Here is a 12,738-nt window from a genome sequence, read left to right as displayed (position 1 = left end):
TTTGAAAATCTTCTTGTCCAAACCATAAAGATTAGGGCTTTGATATTTGTAATGTAGCATCATCTAGTGGTTCTCTACCAAATTTGTTCAAATTATCCCTCTAGGGTCAAATATGGCCTCACCCTGGGGGTCACATGGTTAATATAGACTTATATAGGGAAAAACTTAGAATCTTCATGTCCGTAACCTATACCATTCAAATTTGGACCACATGTATTGTTTTGAGTGGCAAGATGAACCTTGACATGAGTTGACTTTGATCTTAACCTAATGACCTACTTTCACATTTCTGTAGCTACAGCCTTCAAATTTGGACCACATGCATAGGTTTGTGTACCGAAACAAACTTTGACCTTGTTATGACCTAGTGACCTACTTCCACATTTTTGAAGGTACAGGCTTCAAATTTGGACCACATGCATAGTTTTGTGTTCGGAAATGAAATTTGACCTTGATTTTGACCAAGTGACCTACTTTCACATTGCTGTAGCTACAGCCTTCAAATTTGGACCACATGCATAGGTTTGTGTACCGAAACAAACTTTGACCTTGTTATTGACCTAGTGACCTACTTTCACATTTTTGAAGGTACAGGCTTCAAATTTGGACCACATGCATAGTTTTGTGTTCGGAAATGAAATTTTACCTTGATTTTGACCTAGTGACCTACTTTCACATTTCTCAAGCTACAGCCTTCAAATTTGGACCACATGCAAAGTTTTATGTACCGAAATGAACTTTGACCTTGAAATTGATCTAGTGACCTACTTTCGCATTTCTGAAACCACAGCTTTCAAATTTGGACCACGTGCACAGTGTTTTATACTGAATGAAATTTGACCTTGATTTTGACTTTGAGCTAGTCTTGAAATTTGAAACGTTCAAAAAGGGCTCAGTGGTGGGTGCCAGGATCACTAGCATTAACACATGCCCCTATTGCCCTGTGGAGTGCTGTCTAGGTAGCTGCGGTTTTGTACTCTTGGTTAACAACGTCTATATTACCGCAGTAAATAACACAAACTAAGTTATAAGTAAGAAAGGTTTTCTTTTCCACGGTGTTTATGGATTTCATGTTCCGGATCTGTTTAACTGTTTTATGAAAGTATTTGAGACATTAATAGTTTGAAAATGGAAAAAATGTTAATTATCCGTTTTGATTTAAGCAGTGATAACCCTATTGAGATTAATCTGTCTTAAAAAATCATATTATCAATGAGCAAATAATCTAGGTCCTTTTCACGAGACTGAGGTATATTTTTTGTTTTGGCTATTGGTTGACCGAGACTGAGATCTATTATTGTCGTGGTTGTTGATTGAGAAAGGCCGAGATCTGTTGTTGTTTTGGTTATTGATTAACAATGGCTGAGACTTGTTGTTGTTATGGTTGTTGGCTGACCTTGGCTGAGGTCTGTGGTTGTTTTGGTTATTAATTGACCGAGGCTGGGATCTGTTGCTGTTATGGTTGGTGATTTCACGAGGCTGAGATTTCTTGTTGTTATGGTTGTTGGTTGACCGAGTCTGTGTTCTGTTGGTGTTATGGTTGATGAATGACCAATACCGAGATCTATTGTTGTATGATTGTTGACTGACCTAGGCTGAGATCTATTGTTATGGTTGTTGACTGACCGAGACTGAGATCTGCTGTGACACTCCTTTCCCTTTCCAAATACCACGAATAATATTCCTGTAAAAAGTAACCTATGAATCAATAATATCTTCTCAAAACATATATACTACAGCAGCCAATATAAAACTGTTGCTTGTATTTTTTCAAAAGGTGCAATAAACTGTATACTAGTAAACCTTAAAGAAATACAGTCAGAATCTACAAAAGCAATCAGCTGATCATTAGTAACCTGAACAACACTATTTAAATCCAGCCATTCGTGCGAAGTGAAATGCATAATCAAAAAAAATAGAACTGAAGCATTTTCAACACATGCCTCAAACACACACATTGAATGATTGTCAACATAATAAAAAAGAAATACAGAAAAAAATAGAGATGCCACTGAGCATGTTTTATATGCTTGGCATGCTTTGCATGATGCCGTCCGAATCGTATGATGTTTACACTTGCGTCTAAAATAGTCATACAAATGCAGATTGTTTTCTTCAAGCGGTGTATAGTTTTTCAAATTCAAAGTCAATGGATATAAATTTTTGTATTTCTATATATAGATGCTTATTTACCATTTGTACTTCATAATTCCTAGACAAGTTAGGATGCTGCATACTGCCAAAACTGAACCTAGGACAGCAAACATGATATCTTTCGTTTTCCTTGTGTTCGGCTTCTCTGAAAAGTCAGATTAATTAGGACTTTGAAATGTTCTGAAATATTTCTATACAGATAGAGATTAGTGAAAAATTAATACTGGTGGAAACATTATAAAAATCTTATTTTTATTAACTAACAACACGTTTTTGCCGGGGGATAAAATGGTTTTGTTCTTCCACTTTTTTTTTTTTAGGGGAAGAAAACTGGATAAACAAATTTCTGTTAATTTGGCCTTTTGACGCTAATTTTAACAATCAGCACTTCAATTGCAAACGTTGTTCTGATAATGAAAATTTGCATTCAAATCTGAACAGGGCCAGAACATAGCGGTTTACAAACCGCGGGAAGTAAAGACATAAACAACTCAATGATGGCATTTGTCTTCTTAGACATTTCCTGATTTCTTAGTGATAGAAAGTTTTAAGATCTGTCCGGAAATTATTAACTAAATGCTGATGAACGACCTCTGAAATGTAAAAATAATTGAATACGTATTAATGATCTTTTACTATTGTTTACAAGATTCTCTCACAATATGTATGATTTGTTAGCGATGAAAGATTTTCAACAATGTTCTATATAAAACGATAATTCAACATTTAGCTTACATCATGAGATTCATAAACATAGATAAATTACCCTTATAATCCATCTGTTTTCCAGAACAGGTAAAAGATCCAGGGCTGTTTTCACAAGTTAATGTGACATTGCAAGGTTTTTTATCACATTCATTGATATCTTCTTCACAATTATCCCCCTTCCATCCTAGTGCGCAAGTGCAGTTGTAATACCCTTGTTTATTCGTACATGTTGACGAGTGTTGACACGGATTCGTCAAACACTCATCGATATACTCGTCACATTTGTCTCCCTTCCAACCAGGTAAGCATTGACATTTGTAGGAACCTTGCGAGTTCATACAATTAGCAGTATTCGGACATGGATTATTTATACATTCATCTATGTCAATCATGCAGTTAACGTCATGCCATCCCGGTGCACATAAACATCGGAGACCCCTTCCGCGCTTTTTGCAAACTTCTGTTGGACGGCACATTGAACTGAAATCAGAAATGAGAAAGTAGCAATTTTTTGGATGTGGAAAAAAGAGGAAAATGCATTACATTTTATCATTTGTACTATCGTTTCAACTGCAAAAGATCATAGTCTCTGTGTAAAGCAGACGGTAATAAGTAGTACACAGCCAAAATGCAAAGGATATTATCGTTCTATAAATAAAATCTGCGCAATATAAACAGAATTTAAGAGATGACAAGACCAAGACTGCTTGAATACGAAATCCATTGAAAACAAATTATATGTAAATAATTTATAAATATTACTCGTTTAGACATTGATCTTGGCACGATTCCCCTATCCATCCAGGCATGCATATGCGAACAGTCGTAGAATTGTCCTGTATTTCACAGTGAACATCACCAAACCAACCTTCCAAACACTTGCATCTGAAAAAAATGTATATTAGAATACAGAGACTTGTTAATAACCAACCCACTCTGGTTCACATCTTCAATTTATTAAAGTTGAATCAATGGAAGTGCTAAGAGTAATTTTCGAAGATACAATCCATAATAAATACGTTAAAAAAAACCTGAAAATACAAAAAAGCAAACATTCAAATGATGTTTTCATATCAATATTTTTCATCATATGGTACATCAAAATATATTTGAATGAAAAAGTATATATACATTGAATGTCAATTACTTTACCTGTAGTTTCCAATAGTGTTGTGACAACGTCCGCGGTGCATGCAAGGATGTCCTACCAGAGTGTTGCATTCGTCAAAATCCACAAGTTGTCCCCTATTAACAGCAAAAGTTAATTTTCAGTAAAATCTATGAGATATAAAAAAACTTGTATGTGACCCTCCTGTAAAAGTATTTCTTTTTTCTGACGATGTAAAATTCAAAATCTTAAAATATTACATATAGTAGACTGCTGCGGTGAAAGATGACGGCCGCTGATTTTAATCATTTTCTCTTCACCGATGTCAGTTCGAAACCCCGTATGGACCATTGTATATGAGACTATAAAGCTAGCTTGCAGGAGGTCAGCGGTAATAACCTGTGCTCTTTGTACATTAATCAATTTCTAGAAGCCCATAATGCTGTCTTGTCACAATCTTGTCAATGTGAATCATTTTTGGGCTCTTTATACTTCAATAGTACCAAACTTAACATACATCAATGAAGCGATTAAATAAAGCCGATTGTAGATATTTACTAACTTTATATCCAGTTTTTGATTATGTTGCGTTCTCGGCCGCGCGAATAATGTAGCACATTTCGTTGTGTCGTCAAGGCGCACGCGCAAACGCGCAGTCACAAAATAGTGTTTGGCGCGCGTGCGAGAACGAAACAAACATCGCGACATAACGAAACATAAGTAGACTTAACGAAACATTTTATTAGGCGTCCTCGCGAAAAATAAATTTGTTTTTATGTAAGAAATCTCAACAATGGGTTCAAATCTGTATGCAATCTGATTTAAATCAGTTTTAAGGATTATAGTTTAATATTTATTTACCGTGAACACTAAGAGTACGGCCGTCATCCATGAGCCAAACACGTGTATTTGTCTCATTCTTATCCAATTCTGAGCTAGTTTTAAAATGATGCAAAGTCCACAAATTATAGGGATCCAATAATCCCACAAGTCCAGGCAAAGTTTAGAAAGTTGCTTTTAAACACTATGTATCTGTTAGTCTTGAAATATATAATATTGAAATATTTTAACAATCCAAGCAATTGAATACTTGATATGCATATTGTGCGCACCTACGTTTTGGACAGCACTTTAAATGCTTATTTAAAGACATTTTATTCTTTTCATGCATCGAATCTGATACATTGCAAATATAGATTTGATCCAGTAGGCAGTCTGTTTCAACAAAATCTGCAAAAAGATCCTTTGGAAGCAAAACATGCAAGTAAGGAGAATCAAGTTTTATTAGCATAATTCAAATAGAGTCTGCAAGGCATGGTTTTCTGTTTGATATCGCTGTCACACTGGGGACGCTTATCTTTGATTTAAGTATCTTTTTTCGGGGAATGACATATTTAATCCACCCAAGGCAGTGAGAAATAAGTAAACAGATCACACACGGTTTATCTTGTCACATGTAAGAGTTTGAGATGAAACAAATATCAGTTTTCATATGTAACGTAATATTGAAATGCATTTATTCTTAAATAGTTGGATAATGATTGTTAGATAATTGTTAAAACTGACACAAGTGTTATTAAACAGAATCGCATCATTGCTGTTAAATAACTGGCCGTATAATAAATGTTTTTAAGCAAAGGCGTTGTTGCTAACAAAGCTATTATTGGCAATGTACATGTTTGTTTTTTTGTTGTTTTTTTTTGTTTTTTTTTCAAATTTGAAAGATATACATATCTTGTTTTTTAACAACCCAGTGGTATTAAGAAACAGTTCTTTTATGTTTATTTAATGGGAAACATACAAAACTAAATTTAAACTATTTTCGTGTGACAAAATGAGATAATATGTTCGTAAAAACGTCAACAAATGTAGAAATTCTCTATGTACCCCTATAGAAAATTTGTATCTTTTAGCGTCATCGGTTTGTATCTTTCAGCGAACCTAAAAATGTTGTATCGTTTAGCGTTAGTTTTGTATCTTTTAGCGAGCCTCGATTTTGTATCATTTAGCGCTGGATGTATCATTAATGTCAGTTTTGTATCATTTAAATTTAACGTCAGTTGTATCTTTCAGCGAAGTTGTATCATATAGCGTTCCCACAGGGGATTTTAGTTACAGGCGTGCTTCCAAACTTGTTTGTTTTTAAATTCAAATGTAAACCTTAGTTGGTAAATCCGGGATTTGATAAAATACATATACAAATTCATATTTACTTTGAAGACTAGGAGCTATTTTCAAATAATTATTGTATCGTATAGCTAAAAAATAAATAGAGGTCAAAAATTTGTTATGTCAGAATTTCTAAGATACTAGATCTAACAAAAGGGAAAATTTTAGGTGTGTTCTTTTTCTGACCGATGGCTAAGCTTTGATAATTAGCTGGTATTGTAGGAAACATCATATACAAAAAGATGAATAAATCAGACATGTGTTGGTTATTGCACATTCAGATTATGCATGTGCGAAGATAAAACAGAAAAAAAAATGTTGTTAGAGGTCTTGTATCGCTTATCTAGATTTGCAGAAATTGAACTTTTGGTTGAGAGTAACAAATATTATTGGTACTTGAAGTGGCTGGTATGAGGCATGAAGTAAAATGTTGAAAAGCCAGTCTTAAACTCAGACATGTGTCTGTTTCTGAGAACTTCGTGACTGGTTTCCAAACTCAGTTTTAGAAACTCAAAGCCTGTTCATAACATGCTGTGCCACGTGACTTAAAAGGAGGTAACGACATTGGACATTTAAAGCGTGTAGTTGGCGGGGTGTTAAATATTCGACATTGGACATTCGAAACCAAAACGACATTGGACATTCAAACCCAGAACGACATTGGACATTCAAAACAGGAACGACATTGGACATTTGAAACAAGATGGATATTGAATATTCGAACCTAAAACGACCTTGGACATTCGGAACAAGAACGACCTTGGACATTCGAAACATGAACGACATTGGACATTCGGAACAAGAGCGACAATGGACATTCGGAACCAGAAATACATTGAACATTCGAAATAAGAACGACATTAGACATTCGAGTCCAGACCGACAATGGAAGTTCGAATCCAAAACGACATAAGACATTTAAACATAGAACAAACATTTGACATTCGAAAGCAGAACGACATTTGACATTCGAACCGAGAACGACATTGGACATTCGAATCCAGAACGACATTTGAGCATTCGAACCCACAACCATATTTAACATTTGAAACATGAGAGACATTGGACATTCGAATTAAAAACGACATTGGACATTCGAAACTGGAACGGCATTCGACATTCAAATTGAGAACGACATTGGACATTTAAACCCAAAACGACATTGGGCATTCGAAATAAGATGGATATTGAACATTCAAACCCAGAACGACATTGGACATGCGAACCCAGAACGAAATTGGACATTCAAACCTAGAATGACATTATACATTCATATCCAGAACAACATTGGACATACAAAATAGGAAGGACATTTGACATTCGAAACCAGAACGACATTGAACATTCGAACCCAGAACGACATTGGACATTCGATTCCAGAACGATATTGGACTACACACGATATGGTCTACTGTCGTTCTTATTTCATATGTCCAATGTCATTCTAGGTTTGAATGTTCCATGTCCTTCTTGTTTCGAATGTCCAATATCGTTCTTGTTTCGAATGTCCAATGTCGTTTTGGGTTCGAATGTTCAATATCCATCTTGTTTCGAATGTCCAATGTCGTTCTCAATTTGAATGTCCAATGTCATTCTGATTTCAAATGTCCAATGTCGTTCTGGAATCTTATTTACAATGTCATTCTTGTTTCAAATGTCCAATGTCGTTCTTGTTTCAAATGTTCAATGTTGTTCTTGTTACGAATGCCAAATGTCGTTCCTGTTTCGAAAGTCCAATAATATTTTGGCTTTGAATGTCCAATGTCGTTTTGGGTTGAAATGTTTAATATCATTTTTGTTTCGAATTTTCAATGTCGAATGTTTAACTTCTCGCCAACTTCACGCTTTAAATGTCCAATGTCGTTGTCTATTCCAATGTCCAGTGTCGAATGTCGTAATTCTCGCCAACTTCATACACTTTCTAACTAGACATTTTTTGATAGTAAATACTTGACATTAATTAACACTAAAATATGCGCCATAGTTTGATGTTGATAATGTCGAAGCGTTTACAACAACCAACATCTGTATTTGAATTTCCTTAACTTAGATTCCGCGATAAAGTATAAAAAACACGCTTAAAGAATGCATCTAAATGTAATAGCGAAATACCTGAAGTAAACTTCCATTTCATCCAAAGGATAAAACATTAAGCTATGCGTTGGTCCAATTTTTATTTGTAATAAAAATAATACTATGACCCTGATAGAATTATACCCTAACTGTTATGTTTGTTTACTTCTTACTGAATTTAAATCGCAAACATAAATCAAATTCCGCAGCAATACATTTAAATAAAACACAGTAATAGTGTCTTCTTCGGACATCATACAGATTTTTAATGTTTTCTTTGAGATAAAACCCTCTTATTATAAAGGCGACTTCATAGATTCAAGTACTTATTTGATTTAAACAAATATGCGTTGATTGCAGACCACTTATTGAGGGTAAGTAATTGCGTTTGGTCATAATATATTAGAACTCTGGCCGACATTAAGAACTTTATCATTAGACAGAGTGACCCAATTTTATCTGAAAGTATTGATAATAAATTTCTGTCTTGGATAAAGACGGCTTTTAAAAGCATTAATTTAACAATAAAAATAAGCAACAGAAAAAGCTGCATTTTCGCCATGACTTACCCTTTCTTATACTAGTAGCCAGTGCTAAGCTAGCTGAAATACGATGGACTTCTGCAAAGCATCTTATGGATGATGTATTTTTACTTAAGCTTGGCTCAAAAGCAATAACGGATGAAATCATTAAAGATGTTTTTCTTATGGACTACTGCCGTTCTGGCATTGCTGGAGGTATATAGTATTGTGATAGTTGAATACATAGATATACGTTTTGATATAAAATAATCAAATATATCGTTTGTTTGGATGAATTCCGAGAAAGTGTGACATGATGTTCTAACGCAAAAGCACATTTTTCTTTCGTATTTCAACATCTATAACATCTGCAGAATCTCGAGGGATTGGTTGGTGCCGGAGACAAGCAGGGTGAGGGTACCAGCGTAACGTATTCTGAAGGATTCTGAAGATGTTATATCACGAAAAGAACATAGCTAACGCTATTCTAATGTAGATAGTGTAGAAACTGATTATTATATAGTCTCCCAACAAAATTTCCATGAATGTCTGCATTGTTTCCTTTTTGTGGCTGTAATGCGTTTACGCTTTGCCACGGAACGCGCATATATAAAAAGATGTTTTAACAGCACATGAGCGCGAGAATCTCTCTGTTAACACACCCCAGAAAAATGACAAGAACAGCAGCTTTATGCTAAAATTTGCATGTGTATAAGGGAGCATATATAATGTTGCCAGATTTCTACGAATAGAAACAAACTGAACACTTAAAGGTAGTAAATTACTTCCCGGAAAAAATAATAAGGTTACATGTGTTCTTGATAAATCTAAATTGACCATGGGAGACAGCTAAAAGGAAATCAAAATAACCTTATATTTCCAATGTTAGAGGGACTTCCAGTTTGCTTGTATTCAAAGAAGACAGAAACCGGAGTTGAGATGAAGGGAACAGCTTTTTTTTTGTGACATCAATACATACAGTATGACATTAAACGTATATTCTACATTTAGAACAACAGAACTTAAAACAGTCTTAATTGCAACGCTAAATGTCTTGTCGTGAGGAAAGATATTGTAAAATACGTACCTCTTAATTTTACTTTATTATAAATTGCTTCTTTCTGTGAGATTAATCATATTCTTATATTTTTCATGTTTCTAAGGTTAAGGATTTTTTTAAAGTAAATACGTAGCTGCTGTTTCCTCAATGTTTTATTGATCTCGTACACTTCATGGTCATTATAAAATGACGAGTGGCATATATATTTCTGAAGTATTTTAAAAGCCTAATGAAACTAAAATTATATTTCATTTACAGGTATAAATCATTGCAATAGTTCCGTAAAACTTGGTGCCACGTTATTCGAAAGAAAAAGAAATGACTTGTATAAAGTTTGGGAAGTGATTTGTGATTGAATTTAAAAAGTCGCAACCCACTCTCAATGTGGTTAAGAATAAATAAGCTCTACAGAGATGCTTCCAAAAGTGTGCGTGTCAGTTAGTTTTTACGTAAGATCCTTTTCATGACATTCATTTTATCAATTTGGAATAAATTCATTTCGACCGACATACTGGAACTGTGTGACGGGTTTAATTTACTTCAAAATTTATCATCATTTTGACAGTATTTTTTAATCTACTACATGTATACATTTAGCACAATGTGCTGTCATTGAAAAATAGAAAGTTCAATGAAATGGTAAATAAAATCTGTAAAAAGATCTTTTGGAAGCAAAGAATGCAACCAAGAAGAATAATAGCAGACTCGGTTTGATTGAGTTGGGTTCATTTTATGACGTGTAACAACAACAAAATTTTAAAAAGCATAGATGCTTTGGATTTTCTTAAAACATATATCAGTTAGAAAACCGACTTTTCACAAAATAAAGTTAATTGTCAGACATACATTAAAGTTTTAGGTATGAGAGGGTAACTACACATTTTATTTATTTATTTATTTATCGTGGCGTAACGGAGATTGAACCTCAAATCAAAATCTATAAATAGGTCATATGACGGCGGAGGAAGATCCCGTCCCTCAAGGCATTCTTTCAGGCATGGGCGGGCACCTGGGTAGAACCAACGACCTTCTTTAATTCAGCTGGTTGGCTTCCACACATGAAATAATTCTAGACCACCCAGAGAGATTTCAAACTCACATCGGCGAGGGGCAAGTGATTCGAAGTTAGCGGCCTTAATCACTCGGCCAGGGAGCCATTTACAATTTTTTAAAAGTGGGAAAACCGGTAAGATGAGTATTGTTTTACAATTATAGGATTTGATTTTCTTGATTTTTTACATATTATTAATAACACATTTGTCTAAAAGTTTAGCAAATTTCAAATATTGTTCTTTTTTTTTTGTAATTTTAAAGATATTTGCAAAAAAAAAATCCAGTGCTGCTTTGGAAGATTGGTGAAATGTGTGTTGTGCAAATATGATACCTGCATTATGGTTTTTATTCAGTTAAGCCATGGTTTTTTAGCTCACCTGAGCACAAAGTGCATAAGGTGAGCTTTTGTGATCGCCCTGTGTCCGTCGTCCGTTGTAGACCGTCGTCCGTCGTCCGTCCGTCGTCGTTGTCGTCGTCAACAATTTGACTGTTAACATTCTAGAGGTCACAATTTTGACCCAATCTTAATGAAACTTGGTCAGAATGTTACCCTCAATAAAATCTTGGACGAGTTTGATATTGGGTCATCTGGGGTCAAAAACTAGGTCACCAGGTTAAATCAAAGGAAAAGCTTGTTAACACTCTAGAGGTCACAATTTTGGCCCAATCTTCATGAAACTTGGTCAGAATGTTACCCTCAATAAAATCTTGGATGAGTTCGATATTGGGTTATCCGGAGTCAAAAACTAGGTCACCAGGTCAAATCAAAGGAAAAGCTTGTTAACACTCTAGAGGTCACAATTTTTGCCCAATCTTAATGAAACTTGGTCAGAATGTAACCCTCAATAAAGTCTTGGACGAGTTTGATATTGGGTCATCTGGAGTCAAAAACTAGGTCACCAGGTCAAATCAAAGGAAAAGCTTGTTAACACTGTAGAGGCCACATTTATGACTGTATCTTCATGAACTTGGTCAGAATGTTAATCTTGAAGATCTCAAGGTCAATTTGAATCTGGGTCATGTAGGATCAAAAACTAGGTCACCAGGTCAAATCAAAGGAAAAGCTAGTTAACACTCTTGAGGCCACATTTATCACCGCATCTTAATGAAACTTGGTCAGAATGTTAACCTTGGTGATATATAGGTTAAGTTCAAATCTGGGTCCGATGGAGTCAAAAACTAGGTCACTAGGTCAAAATAAAGGAAAAGCTTGTTAACATTCTAGAGACCACATTTATGACTGTATCTTCATGAAACTTGGTCAGAATGTTAACCTTGATGATCTATAGGTTAAGTTTGAATCTGGATCTTATGGGGTCAAAAACTAGGTCACCGGATCAAATCAAAGGAAAAGCTTGTTAACACAATAGAGGTCACAATTTTGGCCTAATCTTAATGAAACTTGGTCAGAATGTTACCCTCAATAAAATCTTGGACGAGTTCGATATTTGGTCATCTGGGATCAAAAACTAGGTCACCAAATTAAATCAAAGGAAAAGCTTGTTAACACTTTAGAGGCCACATTTGTGACTGTATCTTCATGAAACTTGGTCAGAATTTTAATCTTGATGATCTCAAGGTCCAGTTTGAATATAGGTCATGTAGGGTCAAAACTAGGTCACCAGGTGAAATCAAAGAAAAAGCTAGTTAACACTCTAGAGGCCACATTCATGACCATATCTTAATGAAATTTGGTCAGAATGTTAATCTTGATGATTCCTAGGTCAGGTGAGCGATACAGGGCCTTCATGACCCTCTTGTTTTTGTTAATGATATTTTCGCTGAAAATGCTATTAATGACAAATGGTATTAAGCTCGCTCCTTTACATAATTTTGTGTATAGTGAAAACATTACGCATGTTGGTACTTCTTAAAAATTTATACAGATAAGC

At 34.8% G+C, this 12,738-nt stretch overlaps 1 protein-coding gene across 1 annotated transcript; it reads right to left on the bottom strand.

Annotated features, from left to right (window-relative positions):
• Window positions 1-1,352: 1,352 nt before the first annotated feature.
• LOC123546165 (neurogenic locus notch homolog protein 2-like) lies at window positions 1,353-4,888 on the bottom strand. Its single transcript, XM_053552001.1, has 4 exons — window positions 4,832-4,888; window positions 3,731-3,747; window positions 2,921-3,342; window positions 1,353-1,684 (listed from the first exon to the last, which is right to left on the bottom strand). The coding sequence occupies exons 1-4, from the start codon at window positions 4,886-4,888 to the stop codon at window positions 1,353-1,355; spliced, it is 828 nt and encodes a 275-aa protein (XP_053407976.1).
• Window positions 4,889-12,738: the final 7,850 nt, after the last annotated feature.

This window comes from Mercenaria mercenaria, chromosome 9 (genome assembly GCF_021730395.1).
Source record: "Mercenaria mercenaria strain notata chromosome 9, MADL_Memer_1, whole genome shotgun sequence".
NCBI classification, from domain to species: domain Eukaryota; kingdom Metazoa; phylum Mollusca; class Bivalvia; order Venerida; family Veneridae; genus Mercenaria; species Mercenaria mercenaria.
This window is presented reverse-complemented; position numbering and strand designations above follow the sequence as displayed.

Bases quoted from the DNA above. Each gene is read 5' to 3' on its own strand.
- LOC123546165 (XM_053552001.1), bottom strand. From the start codon at position 4,888: ATGAGACAAATACACGTGTTTGGCTCATGGATGACGGCCGTACTCTTA. The intron at 1,685-2,920 runs GTAATTTATCTA...TACTTTTTACAG, and splicing joins AAAACAGATGGATTATAAGG to GAATATTATTCGTGGTATTT.